The 25,826-nt window shown below is 37.7% G+C and overlaps 2 protein-coding genes across 2 annotated transcripts; both read left to right on the forward strand.

The window, feature by feature from the left end:
- Positions 1-8,240: 8,240 nt before the first annotated feature.
- Positions 8,241-12,569, forward strand: LOC116168217 (disheveled-associated activator of morphogenesis 1; the record flags this gene model as incomplete). The annotated part of the gene is given in 8 exon segments (XM_031483918.1): positions 8,241-8,369; positions 8,646-8,804; positions 8,856-9,086; positions 9,287-10,714; positions 10,770-11,068; positions 11,115-11,418; positions 11,465-11,713; positions 11,762-12,569. Coding segments are annotated over 8 exon segments (3,261 nt in total), but the record flags the coding sequence as incomplete, so codon positions are not given.
- Positions 12,570-16,240: 3,671 nt separating this feature from the next.
- Positions 16,241-19,961, forward strand: LOC116168622. The gene is made up of 3 exons (XM_031484550.1): positions 16,241-16,331; positions 18,608-18,698; positions 18,751-19,961. Exons 2-3 carry the CDS (start codon positions 18,687-18,689, stop codon positions 19,897-19,899), a joined length of 1,161 nt encoding a protein of 386 aa, XP_031340410.1. The 5' UTR covers positions 16,241-16,331; positions 18,608-18,686; the 3' UTR covers positions 19,900-19,961.
- Positions 19,962-25,826: the final 5,865 nt, after the last annotated feature.

Genomic DNA, 25,826 nt, shown 5'->3' on the forward strand with positions numbered 1-25,826 from the left:
CGATAATGGATTAGGTTATTTGGGAGATGAGAGTGCATCAACTCCGGTGCAGCTCACGCGTAGAGTATTTTAATTCGTGCGAATATACCTCCCCTGTTTTGTATTTTGCGCAATATGTAAAACGAAATTAATCTGGCGTCTCTCAAGTCTTCAATAGCCAATGCCGCTATTACGAGAAAAGCAACGTCGAGAATACGATGGTACAATGTACCCAATGCGAATTACAGAATGCGCTTACTGCGAAGAACTCTGTTTGCTTTGCTTCTTCACTAACTTCGTGACCTAATTTTCGTAGTCCCATTCTTAGCAAGCGACCTGTACGTTATCGCGACTCCCTGTTCATTTCATCAGTGTGTAGTGTACAACCCAGCTTTTCTTCGCCTTTGGGCATTAGTGCATTGACCACCTCGGCACGTTCAGTGATGAAAGCTTTACTATTCAGATAACTGATTTTTGAATATCCTTTTTCCTGCGTTAGGCCCATAAAAAACCTATTGAGTTACATCTGAAGGGAATTATCATTTATCCCCTACATTTCGCTGAACTATTTATTAAACCGAATTTGGGAAGGCTCATCATCTCTCAGTGGCACATTGCAGACCAAGGTATAGAAAATCTATTCTACCAACGACAGTAAATTTCCACGTAACCACAAATGGTGGCCTAATTTATGGTGAAAAAAAAGCAAGTGTATGCCTTAATATGGCTTACAATATAAGCGCGTAATCATCTCTTCCCAATAGTCAAGATAAGGAGTTAATTAGTCATTTGGTATGCTAACACCTTCACAAACCACTTTCACTATACTCTCAATGACGTGAAGAATGTGGACCCATACGACTTCCTAATTTATTTATTTAATTCGCTTCGTTTCCGAAATCGAAAATTTTTACTTTTAGTTTTGAAAGTTTTCGGCCGCCTCAAGGTTTATCGCTTGAAGTGCTGTCCAAACAATAGACACAAAGTTAATTCTGAGCGTGATCATTCCGATTGACCGGCATCGGACTTTATTAGGTTAACACGAATTGGCCTCGTTCAATTTTTTGTCAGCGCAATATTAGAATTCGGCTATGAATACATAATTAGCTGAGAGGGCGCGTTTCAGTATCTTAATTAAACGCCTTGTCCAGTCGCCTCAAGCCTCTATCTTTAATACATACTTGAAATTTGACCGGCTAAACAGTCATCGAAACTATTGTTGCTTAAGAGTCTCGAAAAGGTTTCATCTAAACTTACGAAATTTTAGTAATGCCGTCATCATCGTTATAGAAGAAAATATTGTAATGTTCAAATGATATTGTTTCCGTGACCTATCAGCACCTAGGGTAATTCGTGATGGTGCTAAAATGTCAAGTCGCTTGATGTGAATAGATTGAAAGGAAGAGTGATGCTATCGTCATACTTTGGAGAATAATTTAACCTTATAATTAAAAAAAAAGATGAAAATAGGTAGATGTAAAACGGCAGCGGAAACGAATAAAGCGAGATCTCTACTAACGACCAAGTTTAAGGTGAGATCCAAATTGAAATGTTTACCATATTATGCTGCAGGGCACTCTTTTCATCTTTATTTAAACTTCAAACATGAATGAACTTAGGATAATTCAGGCTTGAGTGCAACTGCTTTCTCACACGATATCATAGCTTCTAAAGAAGGAGAGAATTGCCAGAGATTACATGGTGATTTCTAGGTGTTCTTCTAATTTAATTAAACATACTCTACTGTTCTTATTCAGTCCTGAAATATTGTAATCTCGATATTTTCGTGAATTCTTTTCTTTATGTTCTAAAGGTCGTAAACCACGAATCCGAAAGTCGATTTTTTGCATAATTGCCACAATCCCCATTCCCGAGAAACCAGCGACACTAGCCACAAAATTAAGCGCTGGACTTGTGGCCAAGTCTCAGAGATGGAAAGATCCTCTTCGACAACCCATTTTCTATGGAATGGGGATACATTAATAACTACGGTTGTTTGTGTTAAGATATGTCAAACACTTCCAGAAATTCCCACGGGAACGGAAACGGGAAAAAAGGAATTTCACATTTTACAGTCGAAACTACGGCAGATAGAGACTTGACGGACCGACATGAAGGCGTAAAGGTGTACTCTGAAACACTTCCCGAAATAACTACGGGAACGAGAAAAAATACAAAAATATAGTGCACCTCTGCATCCGACATGAAACGGCGACCTTTCAAGTGCTTCTTCATGTGTCCAAAAACGTGGAAATCGCATGTTGGCAATCTCGTTCTCTTTTTTGTGTCTGTTGGCCTTTACAGCCTCATCTCCGCGAGTAATGCACTCCTCTGTAATCTTCACATTGGACTGGATCTCGATATCCACTTCACCCTTTCAGCTGTCGGAAAAGACACAGCTCGCTTTTCCTCCTTCTACCCTGTTAGCATCTCATCAACTTCCAGAAATGAAATTGTTAATTATCAGAGCACAAAACAAACGCATTAAAATGACATTTCACGTTAGAAATCATGACATTTAATATTCAAATTAAAATCGCCATCGCCACGCTACAAACTCCCTTAAGGATTGCATTGCCTCGCCTCGCTCCCACAATTCCCTGTCAAGGTGAGACGGACTAGACAGATATTTTAAAACGCTTCGAATGCCAAAATACTAGATTTTCAATGAGAAGTTTTGTCAAATAAAAAATTACTTTGCTCGTTTTTAGGGGCAACTATTATAAGGTATACAGGGTAATTGCATTGTAGGGCAGATTTTGTTACCCGACTGTTTTCTCAATAGTTTTGTTGCTCTATGTTTTGTAAGTCAATAGTTACTAGGTGCAGCCGTGACCGATTAAGTATGTGGCGCCCGTCTAGTGGGAGATAACGCAAAATTAATGGACTTTACGTAACCAAACGGCTGATTCCGATTTGTTCGTTATAAGGTCATTAAGCAGCCTGGGAACTGATCACGATTTTTAACGACAGTGGTTTCTGACTAATTATCCTCATAAACGTGGGATTGGTCAAAGGGGATAAAGTTTATTGGTTGAACGAGTAAAGGTGGTCGTTGGAACAATTGGTCGCCATTTTGTAGGTTTATCTTAGTTTTTTATTTTAGTTCGGTTCAGTAAGGTGACGTCAGCGTTACTGATTTGCCGCAAACAGCATTGTATGCAATTAATACGTTACAATAAAACTAACTCTGACATTTGGATTACGTAGCATCGATCAATACCTTGGATTTCGAAATCAATAATCCTTCCCGCTACGAGCCAGGATTCAGTATCAACTTTCGATTTCATTTCATGGGGCCGAAGAGAGTATGATGCAGTATTTTAAGGTTGAACGGTTCAAGGGGTAGTTTTAGACGCTGTATAACTAAGGTAAAGTGTAATATTTTGTTTGTATCCAGTACGGCCCGTTTCCTTTAAGGATCGGATTTATGGCTCAGTGGTAGAGCATTGGGTTATAAATCCGAAGGTCGGGTGTTCGAACCTGGGTTGAGGTGAATTTTTCATTTGTGGCGGAGATGGAAATTACCAGTTCCGAGTATTCTACCAGCTACTCCGAATTGGGAATACCGGAGTAGACCAACTTAAGACCTTCTGCAGAGGCACCTCTAAATAGCATTATGCGGGTCACTCTGTAATTGGGCGCATGCCTGTTGAGGGCCCAAAACAAGAGAGGGATAATAATAATAATGATTTGGGCGGGTTGGAATTTTGACGTTTAGTAAAATAGAATGTGGCCACTTATAATATTGATACAATTTTTCCATGGCGTTGATCCAAAGCGATCTAAAAGATGATTCAAATCCTTTTAAGAGCATTCGAATTTCTTTATAAGGATTCGAATCTTCAATATGATGATTGGAATAAGAACCCTTTTTAAACGACCTAACGAATGTCTGTAGAATGTCGTATCTTCAAAAATTATTTGAATATCTACAGGATTTAAAATATGAATCCTGTCCATCTTTTGCCCATAGAAACTGCAAAATCTGCATCCATAATGGTCGTATGCACCGAAAAAGTTTAAGCGGAGCTTAGTTTAAGTGTAGCTTAATATCCATGGTAACGATTATTGGGACAATGGTTAATGGACTGACTTTTTCTATAAAATAATCCATTGAAATTTGACATGTTAGTTCCGTTTTACGTCTTTAACAGCATTTGTGATATTGTACTGTCCTGAGAAACGTAGCCATTTTGAGAAAATGGCGGCGTTTTTTTGACATTACCTCCTTTTCGGTTGCGTCCAACCAAAAGTAAAGGACAATACAAGTTTTGTCTGGAACATGTTTCCATTAAACTAATGTTTTCTGAGCTATATTATATCAAAGTTTATTCTTTAAATTCGCAAAAACGCGCCCTTTTCACAGGAAATTGCACTTATTATTTACGAATTATCTACTAGTAATTAGGTATTCTAATAACCTACGCCACAAGTGCCTTTAGAATTTGAGTATTCTGGAAGGACCAGGTTGATCAATGTCAATTTCTGGGTTTGGTCACTTTGGTCGAGTGTCATCGGCCTCTTGGATATTCTCCTCTTCGGTATCCTCCTCTTCCTCACCATTTTCAGTAGCGAAAAGATAGTTAACGGCGGTCAGGGTTGCATTTTCGGTTTCCTCGTCAATTGAAACTTCTGTGATATGTTCACAGTCTCCGTTGTAGTGCATGCAAATGATGGAGTCTACAGTCACATACTGGACCACATCCTTTTGTGCAACTGCAGAAAATGAATTTAAAGAGCGCTTCCGGAGCAGGATCTATAGTTGTTGTCACTGGAGTGAGTCCAGTCTTATTCCTCTTTCATCCCTTCATTCCTTATTGATGTTGTGATGTTGTTTCCTGTCGAGTCTTCCACAACAAAAACTGAATCAAAAGATGAAGTCGCATTGATCGCTTTCCTCACAATCGTTAGGTCAGCATCTTCAGCAGCCTGGTGCACAATAAAATTTAATGCCTCAAATCTCTTCTTTAACAGTGAAATGAGGCGGATCGTGCTGGTGCCGTTGACCAGAAACTTTGCCTCCCCAAAAGTTGTAATCATTGACTCATCGAAAAGCACGTCCGCGAAGAAAAGAAAGGTTTTAATAACAAAATGACCATCGGGATTAATTTAAACGATCGAAACTATGAAGGGGCAGAAAGGGCAAAAGCAAAGTCCTGGAGCACAAATCTAAAATTGCGCCTCGAAACACAACGCCTCGACAACACTGGAAATAAGTATACACAAAAACATAGGCTGGAGTTTGTATCCTTAGTTTATTTGCAAAAAATCTTTATTTTGGTCCTCTCACCGCCTAATTTTAAACACACTGGTACAACTGATTAACTATTTATCAAACTTTCAACGAGGTTGTCGACATTTCTGTTTGACAAATTCCTTAATGTCTTTACAAGTACAAATATCTTAGAATAAATTAATTTATATTTATACATTTTGCATTCGACTTTCCTTCTATTGAACGTTAATTACTGAACTTGCTTTACGCTGCTACCGCAAATTTACTAATTTAGAAAGTACCTATAATACATTTCCACATTTTGCAGTGTAATAATTTTAAGTTAAAGGAGTGTGCAGCCTTAATTACCCTTATTTTTCGTGAAGCAGTTGTTGCAACCGCCTTTTATCTAATTAATTACAAATGTGTGAATAAATTTTAACGACGCTGATGGTATTATCAAAAGACGAGATCAGGAAAGAGCTTGTCATCGTGGACTCGTGATTTCTTAATTTACACACACTACAGATTTCGATAATCACGCATTTAATACCTACCTATTATTAAAAAATCGACACCCATTATCTAATTGGGATGAGTAAAAAAAGTGAAATCATTCTTGGTTCGATATTAAGTAATATTAATCACCCAACTGAATCTATGAAGCTTAAATTGCTTTGTTCTAAATCGAAACTTGGTTAATTAAATTAAATAAAATCCTTGTTCTTGACATAACAGCACCTCGACAAACCAAATAAGGAGATTCAATCTCTTTATGGTTTGCGTTACTAAATGGAAATTTCTTTGTGTTTTTTTTTCAACTTCACTTAATCATCTGAATTTATGTTCTTGTGGTGAAAATAAGTGCTACTTAATGTTTTATTAATCCAGACCCCTGAGCGTGATGACGCTATATTTGTTTCTGGATACTTTCTATATTCAAAACAAATGCTTTTACTTTAAACAAATCAAGCGAATGGAATGAAATCATCTGGTTTATTGCTATATTTATTTCTCGGCCTTACATTCTTGTGTATGTCTTACGCCCACATTCAGTGGATCTCAGATGGCTTTTCTAACAACGAAAGTAGGATCTGATGGCTTTGAGTTTTGTATTGATTTAGGAAGTTGTCGATATTCAACAGGTTGTTCATTCAAGGAAGTGGAATCTTCCGTGTATAGATACGATAAATTACCAACAAGAGTTAGCAAAATCGAAGGGTAATCCTTGACAAACATGAACTACTGGATAGGCGCGTATGTGTAACGAGATAATTAATTAGGAACACACCTTTTTTTAAATATTTTTCTGTACGTATCAGGCCCATAAGCATTTTTAAACAAAATGTAATTACTTTATTTTCACGAACACATTTTAAATTTTGTGTTTTACAAATAACCACTCGGCTTGCCCAAATTAACCAGAGACTGGAAATATACTAGGTTCATAAACACACGTGACAAAACCTTTAAAACACCTTAAATCTAAAATCTAAGTTCCCCAACGCTACCTAAATTAAATTCCTTATACCGCAAAAACTGAAAATATCTAGGCGTGCTTGGCGGTCCTTAAAATAATTTTTCATTTTTTTTATAACCAACGTGTGATCGTGAACTCCACTTCCACTTTTCCTAAGACAGTATTTTCGTCGTACTTTAAAAAACACTTGTCTAATCACTTAAACAAGGATGCCTTATCCACACTGATTAACTTCTAATGCACCAGTCCATTTTATTGCAAAAATTTTTATGGATAAGTAAATTTTACACAAAGAAGGACCTGCAAATTTAACTTAAGCTGAATTTATAGTTCCGTACCCGCAACACCGTACCGTAACGTTTGGAATTAAACCCTACTTGTTGGGTGTGAACATTGATAATTCGCTTTAACGTTGCGTTAGAAGGGTTACGGTACGTAGGAAATGCCCAATTCTTATTTCTTACGGTAAATCGTGCTAACTCGCTTGTCTTCGGTAGTACTCGGATAATTCAAACAGTTGAGTTTATCCTGACGTTCGTGTCGTTTATACTTTATTTACAATAATTATTGACACTGTTGGTTATTATTATTTTGAATAGCACGTTACTCTTACTGACAGATGACAGACAATGGCAGAATTCGTTTCGTACTAATACGCAAGCTCATCTCTTGCCACTACGGTAACTATAAATCGTATTAATTTTCGTTAACGGCTTACGTTCTTACGGCTACGGAACTATAAATCCGGCTTTACAATGTCCTATTCATTTAAATAATAGCGACAATTTCGCATATTTAACCTGATCCACATTCAATTAAAATGAAAAAAACGGACTGCCTTTATCATAAAGATAAAAAAATTATGAATGCGAGATTTGTCGCTACATAAGTGACACTGAGCCTTGGGAACATCGTTTAAGAAGTGGGTAAAAAAACTACACATTCGACATCTTTAGGAACACCCTAAAATGACAAATCGCTTAACAGTGGTCGCTTTTTATTTACAGACATATTTTTGTTCACGTTTGCTATGAAGCGGTATACATATGTGTTCCCGAACAAAATACAAATTTAAAATCACATTTTTGAAAACGACTAAGCGCTTGTTACAGTGTCCATCTTATTACGGTAATAGCAAATTCGACTCAAACTCTCCCATCGTGATTTTAACATTTTTTATTAGCTATGGTTATCAATTGTTTCACTTTCGCTGAACTAAACCATCTCTAAGAGGTTTTTCCTGGCAAATTATATCCAATGTGTAAACCACTGAACCGAATAGACTTTAACAGAATACCCAATTCGAAACCGAATCACTGTAACAAATAGTGAAACAAATATGCACCTCGGTTAAAAATTTCTTCTTTTTTGTGCTACCTGCTGATGAAAAGTAATCTTGCCGGGACCAAGGCCGGGGGCATTTTTCAAACAATTGTAGGGATGACGAATGTGAAATCAAAACGATTATGCATAGAATATTGTGAAAAATACGTGCTTGTACGATCGTTTATAATAGAAAATCCATTAACCGAGAGAGTCTCTAATGACATATCGTACTTTTAGGACGATGAACCACCTGAGATAACATACTGTGTCGTGGAAAATACAGGAACACTTTCACTGCAAGCGATGACACCAACGCAGCCAATACCGGCACAAGATGAATTAGATGCTAAATTCGCAGAACTTGTGGTAAGAATATTAATTAAAATTAACCTCGTTACTAATTATTTAAACAGAAGAAAATATATTCGAGTTCCGGTGAAATTATATCTGGTGCCAATCTGTAACCTTTTATGGGACCAATGCACGCAAAATTGAATTTGAGCTACCCTAAATACTTTGCGTGAAAGTTGTAAATGAGTAGCGCCGATAATTATATTATTGTTCCTTAGATATGATGCTTTTATCATTGAGTGAATGGCTTTTATCACATTGTTTCTTGATAATTAGACGACTAACTTGTAGGAGGAACTGGATCTAACCGCACCTAATAAGACTGCCATGATGAATTTGCCACCGCAGAAGAAATGGCAGATTTACTGCTCGCGTAAGGGAGGCGAAGACGTTGTGGACCAAGCGCGAGCTCCCGAACATTACGTTGAAAGGTTGCGAGCACTTGCCACAGTAAATTTTTATATTGGTTATTTTCCATATTCATGACACCCCTATTTTTAGTTGGCATATCCTGATGGTAATGTCGATGAAGATCTGAGGTCAAGAACCAAACAAATTGATGGGTTGAAGACGGCCTTGCGTACTTCCACCCACAGTTTTGTCATCAAATTTATCGAACTGGATGGGCTGCCGGCCTTGCTGCAATTTTTAGAGCGGATGGATTATTCTACAGCAGAAAGTTCGATACACACCAGCATCATTGGTTGCGTTAAAGCGCTTATGAATAATTCCGTAAGTATAGTTTGCGCTCCATTTAGTAGCGATTTTTAGAAAAACGTTTATATTGACCCTAACTGTCTTATTATAATTAAAGTAACGGGAGCCATAAAACTATAATCGCTTCATGCATCATGGCTATTTTCACCATTCAACCATGGATACTTATGTCAAGTCTTGTAATATCATCTACTAAATTAGTAATTCGTTTCCAGACCGGCAGAGCACATGTGTTAGCGCATCCAGTCAGCATAAACACAATAGCTCAGTCATTGAGTACTGACAACATAAAAACCAAAATAGCTGTTTTAGAAATTCTGGGCGCAGTGTGCTTGGTCTCGGGCGGCCATAAGAAGGTGCTGGATGCGATGCTACATTACCAACAGTACGCTTTTGAGAGGACGAGGTTTCAAGGGATAATCAACGACTTGGACCGCGACGTCGGAAAGTACAGGGACGAAGTCAATCTAAAAACTGCCATAATGTCTTTTATTAACGCCATGCTCAACTACGGATTAGGGCAGGAGAATTTAGAGTTTCGCTTGCATTTACGATACGAGTTCCTTATGTTAGGGATACAACCGGTTATTGACAAACTTCGACGGCACGAGAACGAAACACTGGACAGGCATCTCGATTTTTTCGAAATGGTACGAAATGAAGATGAAAAAGAACTGGCGAGAAAGTTCGAGTTGGAACATGTTGATACAAAAAGCGCAACGTCAATGTTTGAAGTCATACGAAAGAAACTTAGTCACACGCCTGCCTACCCTCACTTCCTCTCACTATTAGAGCATTGCTTACTTATACCTTTAGACTATGGCTCGCATCCCCAGCACTGGTTGCTATTTGATCGGATCGTCCAACAGATCGTTCTGCAGCAAAGCGAAGTGGAGGTCACAACGAAACCTAAAAACCCAGACGTAGCGCCTATCGATATCAACGTGAAAGAAATCGTACACTTACTTGCCAAAGAAGAGGAACTCGTAGCCGCCCGAAACAAGGCCGAGGAACTTGAACACGAAAATGTGGACTTATCCAATCGATTGGCGAAGAAAGAGCAGGAGCTCGATCAACGTACGCAAGAAAAAGAAGATTTCGAATCTAGTCTAGCTCGAATAAAAGAGCGTTTGGAAAAAGAAACGGCAGCTCACATCGATACCCGCCAACGGCTAGGGGAACTGGAATACAGAGCTGCCGATTTGGACCGTCAAGTTTCATGTGAACGAGGCGAACGATTCCGCTTAGAAAGGCTCGTTAGTTCGGGTAGCATACCTGATGACGCTAAAGTGATAGGGCTACAATCGGTAGTAGATGTAAATAATTTAGAATACAGTAGTTTTAATTCCGGCCCGCCTCCACCCCCGCCGCCGCTTGCACCACCCCCACCTCCAGCTCCCGGTCCTCCACCGCCACCTTGCGCGCCACTCGCACCACCCGTTGCGCCTCTCAAAATCGAAGTGGCCAAGAAAAATATACCCCAACCGTCGAATCCGCTCAAATCATTCAACTGGTCCAAACTACCCGAATCGAAAGTTTCCGGAACCATTTGGAGTGAACTCGACGATACAAAATTGTACAGTACTATGGAGCTGGATTGCATTGATAAGCTATTTTGCGCCTACCAAAAGAATGGGGTGGCGGTAAGTACTTGGACGATGGTTTAAATTGCAGATAACCTCTGATTGTCGTCCTTAGAATGACGGTTCCGTCGAAGATCTGAGACAATTAGGTAAAAACCGAAATAAGGTTCTTTCGGTTATTGACGGAAGACGTGCCCAAAATTGTACGATATTACTATCGAAACTGAAGATGTCTGATGAGGACATTTCCAAAGCAATTTTGAGCATGGATTACAAAGAGCAGTTACCCATAGATATGGTCGAGCAGCTGTTAAAGTTTACTCCTAGTCCTGAAGAGCAAGCACTGTTAGAAGACCACAGTGGTGATATTGACTCGCTGGCGAGAGCTGATCGATTTCTTTATGAAATTTCAAAGTGAGATTATTCTATCCCTAGCTGTAATCCATAATTTTCATTGTAGGGTTCCACATTACGAGCAACGATTAAGAAGTCTGCATTATAAAAAACGCTTCCAAGTGACTTTACACGAGATTCTACCTCGGATTTCAAGTGTGATGGAGGCGTCTAGAGAGGTGGCGCGATCTCGCCGTCTTCGGCGGTTATTAGAAATAGTACTAGCATTAGGTAATTACATGAATCGAGGGGCTCGAGGGAACGCCATTGGGTTTAGATTGGCTTCACTGAACCGGCTAGCCGACACTAAATCGAGCGCCGCCAAGGGAACAACTCTCTTGCACTATTTGGTGCAGATTCTCGAGAAGAAGGTGAGAATTCTGCGTAAACTGAATGCAGGTGACACTTTTATTACAGTTTAGAGACATTCTACGGTTAGATGAAGATGTACCACATATCCGAGATGCTGCTAAAGTCTCATTAGGGGAGTTGACCAAGGATATGGGCCAACTTCGAGCAGGTCTCAAAGATGTAGCTCGTGAAATTGAATTTCATCGAGGACAAAGCCCATTAGCTAACGATAAATTTGTTCCTGTAATGCGAGAGTTTCAAGCGACTGCTACCTGTCGCTTGGCAGAAGTGGAAGATCAATTCCAAGATATGAAGGTAGATAAACGACCAAACATTTTGATGTTTGCAACGTTAATGTTTCAGACTCGATTTGAAAGAGCGGTGCGATTGTTTGGTGAAGATCCGACGGCGATGCAACCAGACGAATTCTTCGGTATTTTCGATTCGTTCTTGACGTCGTTCATGGAGGCGCGCCAGGACAATGAGAATATGCGCAAGCGTCAAGAGGAGGAAGAGAAACGGGCAAAACAAGAGGCGGAATTAAAGAAGCTCACCTTGGAGAGGAAGCACACGCGTGAAGGTATTTTGTCGACAATTAGCAAAAGTATAAACCTAAAGAACGGGGACAACGGCGGCGCTAAAGGAGAGTTTGATGATTTGATTTCTGCCCTTAGAACAGGTGATGTGTTTGGTGAGGATATGGCCAAATTTAAAAGGTCGCGAAAGAATAGGACAGGTTCCAGTGGGAATTCGCCGCCTCGACGAAATTCGGTAAATAGGGAAGATAGTAGAGAACGTGTTGTTACGGCCAGTAGACGACAGTAATTTTGGTAGGTGTTTTTATAATATTTACATAAGTTCATTTTGATCCCTTTACCATGTTAACCATACTATATATACATAGGCGTGCGCTTGACTTTGATAGAAATCAAACTTTATCATTAGCCTTGGACCAATAAACAATGATCTTTTTTATGGCAAAAATGTGCATATGACGAATTAGTGTATTTTGTATTGTAATTAACACCAATGTAAGCTTTTTTACGTACTTCAATTTGTATGTTTGTATAATGTAGACCATAGTTTATTACATGTTTAATTATGATATCAGAATAACAAAATAACAATTGTGCTCTGAATTAAAACGGAACTGATACAATAAATATTTAGACATATTTTATAAATGTTAAAATATATGTTGTTGATTTAGAAATGTAGTTTTTTTTCAAATATCAAATTTTTCATTAACCAACTCAGAAGATAAGGGACGTACAGCGGGTATAGGCGATTCGCGTTGAACGACAAATTCAAAGACATAAATGGTGGCGTTACTGGTAGAAATTCTTGCCAATGGTGACTGAAAAACGTGTATACGCCGCTGTTGCTAGGAAACAGCGGTGCGCTAGTGCTGCACCTTGGCGCGGGTCGTCTGTAGGTTACATTACTTCTCATCATTTTATTAACCACGATTGGTAAAAAAAATTGGGGATATATACTAAATCATTTCTGTGTGATACATGTAGGAGAGGGTAAGCATCTTGTAATCCATACGAACGAAACAATACACTAACTAAAAGTTAACTCTAAAACCATTGGTTATACAGTTAGTGTGTACAATCAGTACTAAATACAAGACAAAATGGAGAGTTCTACTGAATCATATTGTCTAGTTTTAACATTTACTTGTTTAAAAGTATGAATCACTCTAGTGTACTTAAAACACAACACGATGTGAGTATGGGCCAAGGATACTATATTATATTATATAGTATCCTTGGGTATGATGGGCATCTATAATTAGACCATAGTGAAAATGGGGGCCTCATTCAAGAAAGCATTCGTATAGTTGACGTCAAGGATGGTAATGAGAATGTATACCAACGCGCATTATACAAATTCATTGTGCTTGTTTTGTTCTGCAGTAATTGTTGGAAGAGGGGCAATTACTAGATGGAGCAATGTTTTGTTTTGTTATATCAAGTTTAGCATTGTGATAAAATTTTTGAAGTTTTGTTATTAAAAAATCCTGACAAAATAAAAGAAAAGATCTTGGGAGAATTACTAACAGTACCTATCTAAAGTAAGAAATAAAGCGGAGCCGAGTAGGGAGACCGTGGTTACTGGTTGCCATTCTATGGCACGCGTCTCTGCCAATCCCGCTACCAGGATACCATCGATTGAGCCATTGACATGACAGAGCATACTGTAGTGGAACACCGTCTTGCTGAAAATGCCAATTTCGTCTAGCAGCATGTCTACTTTTTCACCATTTGACTCTCCAAAGATTGTGTGATCGGAGCACATATCACGTCTTTTAATAGATTTATTTTCTCCTGCTAAATTTGCTTCAAGAAATATCGACCCAATAATTGGATTCCCAAGAAACCTGCACACACATTGATTTTCTGCGGAAATTGGCTGCGATCTTCTCGAAACAAACGCGGATTTCGTTATCCCAATAGGTACTTACAAAAGTTACAAAAGTACAATCGTCACTAAAGCAAATGTTTTTGGAAAAATCATGACCTCATCAATCTTTGTGCAATTGTAGGAAAACTTATACCATAGTATCACAGAATACGTACATCTAGTATAATACAAAAATATTATAGTATTGCTATTGCGGCAACATTAATCAACGATATTAATTCTAAGAGAAACAAAAGAAAACGAATATGGGTAAGAAAATGTAAGGATCCTCTGGGGGTATCTGCCCTGTTAATAAAAAAGATTTCAACAAAAGATCCAAATGCTTACAAGAACTTCATGAGATTGTCACCTGTAAAAATTTGAAGAGTTGTTGAAAAATGTTTTAAAATAACTTCCCACACCATTTACACGCAGCAACTACAAAAATTTGCAAGCCCAGAAAGGAAAGTCGCCGGCCACTAAACTAGCCAGGTCCTCAACTTATTGTCGCTTACGGGCAAGTAGCGAATGGCAGGCTAGTGCATTTTCCGCTCATTTACACTTGGCAAGCAGAAAGTACTGTCCGCCAGCAAACTTGCCAAACCTTTAGGTCGCTATGAAATAGACGATGCCACATGGTCTGCCTAAGTATCAGGAGTAAACTTTCCTCATCTGTTAGTGGTATAACTCTATAAGATGTGTAAGTTGGAAGAATTTTAGTCATTTCGCTTACAACGTAAATGGCTGTTATAATGAATGAAAGAAATTTATTTAGTAGTGGCCTCCAAAAATCCAGTTCCATTGGAGTACCATACCAGTATTGTTATGGTTTATAATAGTAGGAAATAGGAACTGAGGCTTTCAGCTTGGTTTAACTTGTAATAAAACAAATTGTTGTTATTCTTTTGCACTACTTAAAGAAGACAATACCTACCCATGCAATATCTTGGAGAATATTAAAATCTCTAATTTTAAGATCAGTGAATTTGAAATCGCAAGTCGTATCCCTCAAAGTAGAAAAAAACAGAGCAGGGCCCCTACCTACACGCGAAACATCGAACTTAATTTACAGTAGCATTTCCTTATTTTATTTCAATGTACCACTACTTAACACTTACCTCTGACGAGTATAGTATTGCGGTCGAGTACTGTAAATAACACTAGAAATTACTCGACCAGTTAAGGTACAAGGAAATCAGAACCAAAACAAAGTGATTTGCTTTTAAATGTACATACCTTGCACTACTACGGGTGTCATTACGGAATCTCAAGAAAACTTGTAGATATTAACCTTGCTTAAATATCAGGTTACTTATTTCCGTAAAGGTTATTATTATGTTTTTTTTTCATCATCAGGTCGATATGCATAACGGTTTTTAAATGTTGAAGCTAATTGTATTGTATCATTGAATAATATATTATTCAATGATTGTATACTCTTATGTGTATTCTCTGCGAAGTGCTTATCCGTGTTCTGTTTCTAGAATGTTTGTTAATTATTTAATATAAATTTGTAGGTATATTACATAGTTTTTCACATAAACACACAAGTGCGTTTCTCTCAAGGCATAAATAGAAATGTTGATACCTCCTGATGGTCAAAATCAGAAGGCGCTTCTTAGGTTCGAAAAAATTTTCGAATGCATGGTCATTTTTCAATTGAACATGGTATATAAATTAGGATTATGACATGTCTTGGACATGTATGGAAGCGAAAAATTGTTTAGATAGGTACCTTAGATTAGGTGTGACTGATATTTTCATTTCCGAATTAGAGGATGCGCCAAATTCTTGACAGAACAGCTTCCTAGCTCAAAACAAAAATCTCGCTTTTAGAAGTTTTTTTTAAAAATGGCAAGTGTACGGAAGAAACGTTTCCCTCGAAAGTTTTTTAGTTTCCAATGTAGAATAAGAAGTAAATATTTATTGCTGGGTTTATTTCCTCTAGCAGGATGAAATGTTCGAACATCTTAATTAAGATGGACAAGAGCGGTCTCCTTATGTAATTAACATTTGTAATTAAATTTTATTAATTTGTCGTTGGTCTATGTAACTGCATGGGAATTATTGTGTCATACGAGAAAGCGGTCAAGGTTGTTTTTGTTTACATTTTTTTCCGGGAATTTTGTTTGGTTTTTATCTGTAATCAAATGTAAATGCTTAATTTAATTGACAGGTGGATGTGATTTATTACCTTTTCTGTGTAGTTAAGAGAGATGAAATTTTATTTTTCTTAGAATTTAAGTTAGGATTTATTCTCTTAATGTCTGATAACAAATTGATTTAGAGAAATTATTCGACCTCTATTTTTTGGTCTATTAACGCACGTTGAGGGGATAGTTTTTGTTGTCAACTGTGTATGATTGGTTGTTATAATTTTGATTTTCGGAAGAAGGGTTTCGCTTTAAATAGGAGGTCAACAAGAAAAGCGTCACTTTTAGCCACAATCTACGCAGAACTACGTTTCGTTGAAGAATTTATTTCGCTTCTTGCGAGTTCCAATTACAATTCCCCGACAAGTAATGTAAGTAGTTCAGTCATAATTTTAGTCTAATAGTAATAATTGTTTGTGTTATTGTACCATTTTCCTTTTGTGTGTTAAGATTAAATCTGTTAGAAGTTAATAGGTTAACTGAGAGCAGAGTCGAATCTCTTCTTTGTGAGGGGGAGAAGTTTTGTGCCGTGATAATAAATATTGAGTTGTGTCATTGGAATAATCTAAAAAGTGAACAGAAATTTGATTTGGCTCAAAAAAGCACCAGTATATCGATAGTCTATTTCTTAGTCAATCTCATTATATACCTATAGGTTGGTAAACATGCCCCGCATTTTAAGACTACACTATAATTTTGCACAAATACCGCCGAAAATGGGATATTTTACGTTTGTGTATATTTGGGAGTGTAATCTATATTCAGCGCAATACGATTTTTTGTATTTTCATTTTTTGTTTGCTTATTAGATGGACTTACTATACAAATTTCGATCAAATTACCCCACAAATTAATTGCGCATGTGCTGTACGACTTTTGGCGCGCCCATTTTGTTTGTTGCTATGGCATTTAAGTGAAGCTTAGCTTTAAGCGATACTTTTGACGGTGCAATTGCCCATTAGAGACCTAAAACCAAACTTTTGCACTCACTTTATCTTGTGGTTAAACGTCGATTTTACAGTTTACCGTCCGATTTCGTCCAATTTAGGCATTCGGAGGTTTGAATAGTCGAGTTAGGTCGAGAGCTTTCCAAAGGTACCCATGAACCTCCATCTACGACGCACCTTTTTCGAGATATTGCGGTTTAAGTGTTAATCGCCGTCTCCGTATGTGCGTATAATGGAGTTTGATATTTGACTTCACTTAGGCCGTCAAATTTCCGTCATTTGCACTCACGAATTTTTAATTTGGTTTTCATAAGACATACGCTCGGTTGTGGCATCGTCTCGCTCCGGATGTATGGTTCGTATAATCTGAATGTAATGAAGATACAGGGTGTTCTTTACGGAAACCTATGAATATCCCCCACCACTTCATTTTTAGAGACTAGGAAAAATTGTCTACCAAAAATGGTTCAGATTATCGTCGAGTTCAAAGACCGGACATTTTTTTGTTAGGTTAATATAGCGGAATTCACAGAAACATCACTTTTTTAGATTCCAGATTGCAGTTACGCCCCCTAGCGGTCATTTCCGAAACTTAAAAATATTTTCTAGGTTTTGCTCGTGGCCGTTTTAGTAATAACTTTTTTTACCGCAAGCCTCTACGATGGATAGATTCTCAGATACAGTACCTCACATTCTTAGTTGGCCACCCTGTACATATTTTTTTGGGTGTCTGAAACTTGCACAATTTGCATATCCTACTAGCAGGGGGATATATCGGTTAACTTTAATTTTCTTTGTTAGTTCTCCTAGTAATGTTGTAAGCAAAAAATGTTCTGGTTCTTCCTGGTATGGGGTGGTATAGTCCATGAGAAAAATCTCGTTTGACATTCATTCATTCGAAGCAATCGTTCAGGAGTTGGGATCCACTTTAGCAGCAAGGCGGTGCTTGTCTTCATACAACAACATCTGGACTTGAAGAATTTAGTCTTCAGTCTTTTGCCATGGTTAACCAGACTTCTAGACCTTTCGCCTATTAAACGTGCGGGAAATATTATGGGTCGAAGATTGAGGAGTTTAGCGAATCCTGCTGAAACCGATGTCAGCAAGTCAAAAGGTCTAAAACCAATAGAGGGGGGGGGGGGCAAAAAGTAATTTTGAGTACGTAAAGGGCTCGACCACTTGCAGCTTTAGTGGTGTTATAATTGCCATGTGAATTAGTAAATTATTTCTGCAAATATAATTTTGTTTTCTAGATTAATTACTAGAGCACAAGAGTTGGCAATGAACAGCGTATTCGGAATTGGCACGCATGGATTTTCCACCACACTCATGTGTCCTTTCGTAAACCTCTTACTTAAAACAATTAAAAACCACTGTGTCATAATATAATAATTACCGTAATATTAAGTTTTAATGAATAAATCTGAGTCGGGTGTCCTAGAAAATTAATTAGTTGAAAACTTCTCCGTAATTACCTTGAGTTTTTCTTTTAATTCGTCTAAAAATTTTTATCTTTGCTTTCCTCTTCATTCAATAAGCTAACACTATCTTTTGTGATTCTTTTTTTGCGCATAAAAAGTATTATATATTTTATGCAGTAGCGAACATGCTCTATTATACTGAAATGACTCACAATGACTGTCTATCTAAAGTTTCCATTAAATAATAATTATTAACTTATGTTATTTGAAATCAATTAGTATCTGGCCCCCGTTGTGAGTATTTAAGATCAAGACGAGCGTTTCTGGTTCAGTTTCATGGTTGGCCATTGACAACACCATGCAGATATTGGTGAGTAAACTATTTTAGTTTATAACTAATCTCGAAATGTCGATTCCTTTAGGTTGCTGTGTTCGCACTTATTTCGGTGGCAGCATCGGAACATGCACAGGTTGTAAATGTCAAACAAGACAATATTGGTAACTATCAACTCAAATACGACATAGATGGAATTTCAAGAGTAGAACAACGTACGATCGATGGCAACGTTAACGGTGCATTTTCATTCATCGATCCACACGGAATTGTTCGTAAAACGGTCTTTATGTCTGGCTCGCATGGTTTCCACGCGGCAAGTCCCGATATTCCCACACCGGTCCAAGACACTCCAGAAGTGGCTCTCGCCAAGTCTCAACACTTAGAAGTACTACGAGGTGCCCACTTAGCAAATGGGAAAATTGTACTTCCTGCTGAAAAAATAATTACTGCACCTCTAGAAACCGTTGTCATCGCCAAGAATGTGCCCGAAACCTTATTGCTTAGGTCAAGTCAAATTGGATTGGGCGAGGAAAAAGTGCTTGCCACCAAAGTTCTAAGGACCGACGAAATCGCCACAGAACGACTTCCCATCGCCGAGAAATTTGTTCAAACCTCCCCCATACTGAGAACAACTCAGCTAGCGATCGACTCACCAAGCCTAGTAAAGGGAGAAATATCGCTTCTAAGAACTGACAACAATTTTAAACTGGAACCAGTCTCCTTCACCGATAAATTGATTCAAACTTCTTCTCCTTTGGTAAGAATCGGCCAGATTGCCTTCGAATCCGAAAAAATTCTTGGAAACACCGAGAAATTGGTACAAACCTCCGTGCCATTGGTAAGAGCTGTAGAAGCGGTCCCCGAAAAAATTGTCAGAACTGAAATACCTGTCCTTAAAAGTGCCGACATTCAAGAAATTTTGAAACCCGCCGTCAAAACTGTAGAAACAATCCCATTAGTGACTTCTGATAAGAGCGAAATTCCGGTCTTTCGTACTTCGGTACCAATTACACGAGAATTCATCAAGGCGGAAATTCCAACTCTGAAATCGGCTCTTACGCTGGGAGGGCTAGAATCGTTGGGTGTACTAAAAGCTAATTTAGAAAGTCCAACGTATAGAGTTGTGGAACTCCCCGTCCGAGAAATTGCTTCGCATAAGCTTGTTACGTATGGTGACAAGGTGCAATTGGTTCGAATAGGCAACGAGGGACTTGCAAAGGTTATACTGCAGTAACAGTAACTGTCAAAATGCATTGCAATGAGTACTGCAATTTACGAATAAATTTTACAAATGGATTTTTAGTTTTTATCTTTCTTTCACACCTGATGATTATATGTATGTTACATGTGTTGTCGCCAGGGGACAAACAATTAATACACACGCCAGTATCAGGATTTAATATTTCATTAACTACGATTTACGAAACGAACTACAATAATTGGCAGCACACACACTCACAGAATGGCCGCTTCCCTCTCCCCTGCGCCATCTATCTTCCCTGGTGCCAACACATGTTAATTTATTTTTGGGGTTCAAGCTTTGGGTTTCCAGTTTTAATAGTTCCGAGTGTAAATTTCAAAGTCAACTCTACTTCCACGATAATTACAGGGTTTCTTATCAAGACATCTCACCTGTCAAGCAACTGCCATTTTGTGTCGATGGTGAATCCGAAACCTTTAATCTTTGCCAACCTGCAATCACAGCGCTTCGTAAATAGATAGAACTATAGAAAGGGGTAACTAGGATAAACTAGACTGGAATTAAAATAATTTAGTAAGTATTGGATAGTTTTCTCTTCAAGGAATATTCCAACGACGTCTTCTTAACGATTTAAATGGCATTATAGTTGCATTTTAAATATAATAGTATATTAAGATACAAGTGTATAATCAAGTCTTTAAAGCACGCGCAACGAGTTTAAGGGCACGACGCAAAGCGGAGTGCCTTTAACGTTGCAAGTGCTTAAAGACCAATTATACACGTGTATCTTATAGTATTTTTTATTATACCTGCAGTATAATTTAAAAATAGGAAATACAATGAAGTCATATTGACGTTATACTCGAATACATGTCTAATTAAGTGGGCTGGGTGTTCGTAATTTCACGATTGCCATGGAAATGTCACTTGACGTTTGCTTATAAAAATCATCGTCTTTGTGAATTAAACGATTTCCGTTGAAAAAGATAATACACCGTCCATTAAATCGATTGTTGTAAAATCTAAACAAACGTTGGTAGGTGTAAAATCCAACTCCAGTAAAGTCTATTATAAAGAATATGAAAAGTTGTTTCCATGGATGAATAGGAAGTTACTTACGAATACAGTCTTAAATGCATCCATAATGCTGGCATATATGAAGGAAATGTCAAAGGTATTTAAATCTTCTATATTTTGGTGCATTCATTCAAAACTTTAAAGCAATGCTGCGATTAAAAAGTGGAACAGATTTGGAAGCATACCCTAAATTACGCGCGTTTGTGAAAGCTTCAACCAAAGGATATGTACAAAAGCCAAAGAAATGTTCTGCATTTACAGAAAGCGACCTAAGAGGATTTTTTATTTCATCCAGATGACAGTTTCAAAAGGCATACTTGAAGTATCGTTACTTAGCAACTTTAAAGCACGTGTGTTTTAAAGGCCCTTTTTCGCACGCATTTGAGTGTTTAAAACGGAGATTGTGATTCAGGTATAATAAAATAGTATATTAAGATACAAGTGTATAATCAAGTCTTTAAAGCACGCGCAACGAGTTTAAAGGCACGACGCAAAGCGGAGTGCCTTTAACGTTGCAAGTGCTTTAAAGACCAATTATACATGTGTATCTTATAGTATTTTTTATTATACCTGCAGTATAATTTAAAAATAGGAAATTCAATGAAATCATATTGACGTTATACTCGAATACACGTCTAATTAAGTGGGCTGGGTGTTCGTAATTTCACGATTGCAATGGAAATGTCACTTGACGTTGGCTTATAAAAATTGTCGTCTTTGTGAATAAAACGATTTCCGTTGAAAAAGATAATACACCGTCCATTAAATCGCTTGTAAAATCTAAACAAACGTTGGTAGGTGTAAAATCTCAATCCAGTAAAGCCTATTATCAAGCATATGAAAAGTTGTTTCCTTGGATGAATAGGAAGTTACTTACGAATAAAGTCTTAAATGCATCAATAATGCTGGCATAAATGAAGGAAATGTCAAAGGTATTTAAATCTTCTATCTTTTGGTGCATTCATTCAAAACTTCACTTATTGCTGGGACTAAAAAGTGGAACAGATTTGGAAGCATGCCCTAAATTACGCGCGTTTGTAAAAGCTTCAACCAAAGGATAGGTACAAGCCCAGAACAAAAAACTTAGAAGGGAAACGTAAACGGGAACAACTGAGTACAAATATAATTAGTTTGGAGAACATTCAATAGATGGCGCATAGTTAGCGTGCGTGTTAAAGTTACTAAAACTAGTGACTTTAGTACTTGTCGCCATTATGACAGTTGAATTTTGAATTTTGATTGACGACTTATTGTACTTTAAGTATAATTACTATTCATTACTACAATGAATTATGCGTATACAAATCGAAAACGTAAATGTTGTGTGACAAATTGTGAAGACGTTTCCCAAAAATGGAGCCCGAAGTTTTTAAGAATTGGTTTATTGGAAGAAATTTACACAAAAGTTTTTGGTTTGTGAACGCCATTTTTCTGGTTGCGCTTTAGAACGTGGAACACGAAGAGGTTTAAAGCGTGTGGCAGTACGCACATTATCTTTAGCAGGTAACACTAATTGAATTGTAATAAATTGCTACATATTTTGTTTTTAGAACGATCTTGAGAGCATCATAAAGTAGAGTTCCATGAAGTTGATCTTGTATCTTGTATATCCATATTAAATTAAATATAACTCCTTGATTGGATTAATTGGAGTTGTTACTTATAAAACAAGTGGTCTGTACTCTTTGAAGTCCCTGACTGCTGAGGTGCATCGGCATTAAACTGAATTTATCTGGATCTCTAACAAACAAAATTGGACTTCACTGGCTGGATTCATTTACCTTTTAGGTTTCAGCTAGTCAAATCCAATGTTATTGTTACAGATCCGGAGAAATGCAGTATAATGCGGACGTAGCTTACATTTTAATATTTAAATTTGGCGCCATTCACGCAAAAGCTGCTGAGAACATACACGAGGAGGCGCGTCATTTTTACATTACATTAGAGTTTCCATTCTAAGTTTGTTGTTCTATGGGTACAAGCCAAAGAAATGTTCTGCATTTACAGAAAGCGACTTGGGAAGATTTTTTATTTCATCCAGATGACAGTTTCAAAAGTCATACTTGAAGTATCGTTACTTAGCAACTTTAAAGCACGTGTGTTTTAAAGGCCTTTTTTCGCACGCATTTGAGTGTTTAAAACGGAGATTGTGATTCAGGTATAATAAAAATAGTACATTATATATCAAGGTAGAGAAGTACAGTATTATTGCCTGAGCACCAAGATTACATCTCGAGGCGCTTGCGCCGAAGGGTGTAAGGTGCGAAGGCAATAATAGACTTCTCTACCGTGGTATATATACTATTTTTTTCACTACTAGCATTTGAAATCCTCTAAATTAACATATTATATTGATAAGAGAGTTAACGGTTGGACAGAATTGTTTGTTTCTTAATTTAACATGTCAATCAAGTACGTGAAGTACAAGTCAAACAGGCCGTATTTTGTTCTGTCATTGAGATTTTTCAAAGAGTAATTTCGTTCGAATTTTTTCAAAATGTGATAATTTTAGGTATGTAATTTCTCTGGAAATTGCGAATGGTGGCAATTATTCGTTTTAGAGAACTTGTCTAAACGTTCATTGAGCGAAATTTCGGGTTGTGTTTTCTAAAAGTGACAGCATGACAGTTCTCATTATTGACTACTAGTTAATAATAAAAAATTATTAACCACTTTGAACAAATGCCGAGAAAGCCTACTTTACAAGTGGAAAAAAGGTTAATAATCATGTCATCAGACGCTAGTAGTGAAAAAAATAATTTTTAACATTTCTGAAGGTGAAGTGTGACATGTGTATTGTGTAACGGTTAGTTACACTACAAGAGTTGAAGACTCTTATCCGTATTAAACAAATCCTTTGTGGCACTGGTACAAATTTTCCTATAACAATTGCTTTTGCGTACTGCTAGCTCTGTAATACAATTTAAATACCCCTTACCTTGCGGAAAGTTGGCCCTTTATCTCCCTTTTAAATCTGAAAATCAAAGCTTCCTACAATTAATATCCACAGATCGGCTCTTTTACGGATGTTATGAATATGATTACGTCAAATAAGCATTTGTTGCAAATTCTTAAAAATAACCGACCAATACGTTGTACAGGGTGAATCAGAGCACCCGTCCCAGGCTTTTATCTTGGAATAGAGACGCCTTAGAGTTTTAGGAAAAAAATTTTCATTACCAAAGCCTACCTGAAGAATTTAATGGTAGTAGTCTCTATTTCCGGAATTAACCGGAAGTAGGCGTAACAGCACTCAACTTCAGAATTTCAAATGGAACCCTAGGTCTTGTGTGGTATCGTTGGATAGGTATTTTGAAAACAAACAACTTTTGTAGGAAACATTTTTTTTTGTAAAAAGTGTTATTTACGAAATAAATATTAATTAATATGTTCAAAATGTCTTCCATTTTGATTGATGCAGTTTTGTAGCCGAAGTCGGACGTTGTCGACTGCCCTAAGCACCTCATTTTCATTGAGCAAACGGCATGCGTTTCGAATTCTTTCCTTCATATTCTCCCTCGTGGTTGGGCGCTGTTGATAAACAATATCTTTGACTCGTCCCCAGAGGAAGAAGTCAAGTGGTGTCAGGTCAGGGGAACGAGCTGGCCAAGGAAACGGACCTCCTCTTCCCATCCAGCGATTAGGAAAGAGACGATTGGCAGTTTGGCGAGATACTCTCGAAAAATGTGCTGGGCAACCGTCTTGTTGCAGCCACATCTCTGCACGTATTGCAATTGGGACGTTGTCTAGAAGGTCATAGAGGATGTTCTCCAGAAAATCGTTGTACACGGCCCCGTTTAAATGGCCGTCAAAGAAATGCGGACCAATAATTCGGCCTCCTAAAATGCCGCACCAGGTATTAAGACTCCAAACATTCTGGTTATCCACTTCACGTAGCCAATGCGGGTTTTCACGAGACCAATAGTGAGCGTTGTGAATATTAACATCGCCACTGCTTTTAAACGTTGCTTCATCGGTCCAGAGAATTTTGTGATGGAAGTTTTGGTTTTGGTTCAATAACCATTCGCAAAAATCTAACCGTCTCTGAAAATCTTGTCCTCCAAGTGCCTGATGTAAATTAACATGATATGGATATAATTTGTTGCCATTTAAAATCCTCCAAGCTGTCATTTGACTCATCCCAGCGTCGATTGCAAGTCTCCTGGTTGAAACGTGTGGGTCCAGAGCAACAGCGGCAAGGATATCAGGCGCTCTTTCATCCTGTACATACCGTCCGATGCGCCGATTCTTATTGTGTTTCGGTTGTACCAGTCATCTTAACTCGATCAGCGAGGCGTTGAAACACTTTCCTCGACTGAACGGGTCGCTGAGGGTATCGCTCAGCGTATAATCTCTCAGCTGCTCTATAATTTTGACGACACTCACCCAACACCATCAGCATATCGAAACCTTCGCGGTTTGAAAATACCATGTTGTTACAATAAAAAACCCTTTGCACATGTGTGTATGGAAGAAAAATTTAAACAAATAATGTAAATTTAACATTAAAATGCAGGTGTAAAGTTACTATTACCTGTCGTAATAATGACAAAAAACTACGTTGCTATTTACACAAAACAATATCTGTCTTACCTTTTCAAACAAAAACACTTGAATTAAATCGCAGTAGCCGGGAACAGCAGGAATCATTTGGTTTTAAGTCAGCTTTTTTATTTATTTATTTTTATTTCGTAAATAACATATTTATTAATTTTATTTCGTAAATAACACTTTTTACAAAAAAAATGTTTCCTACAAAAGTTGTTTGTTTTCAAAATACCTATCCAACGATACCACACAAGACCTAGGGTTCCATTTGAAATTCTGAAGTTGAGTGCTGTTACGCCTACTTCCGGTTAATTCCGGAAATAGAGACTACTACC

This window comes from Photinus pyralis, unplaced genomic scaffold (assembly GCF_008802855.1).
Source record: "Photinus pyralis isolate 1611_PpyrPB1 unplaced genomic scaffold, Ppyr1.3 Ppyr1.4_LG4, whole genome shotgun sequence".
NCBI classification, from domain to species: domain Eukaryota; kingdom Metazoa; phylum Arthropoda; class Insecta; order Coleoptera; family Lampyridae; genus Photinus; species Photinus pyralis.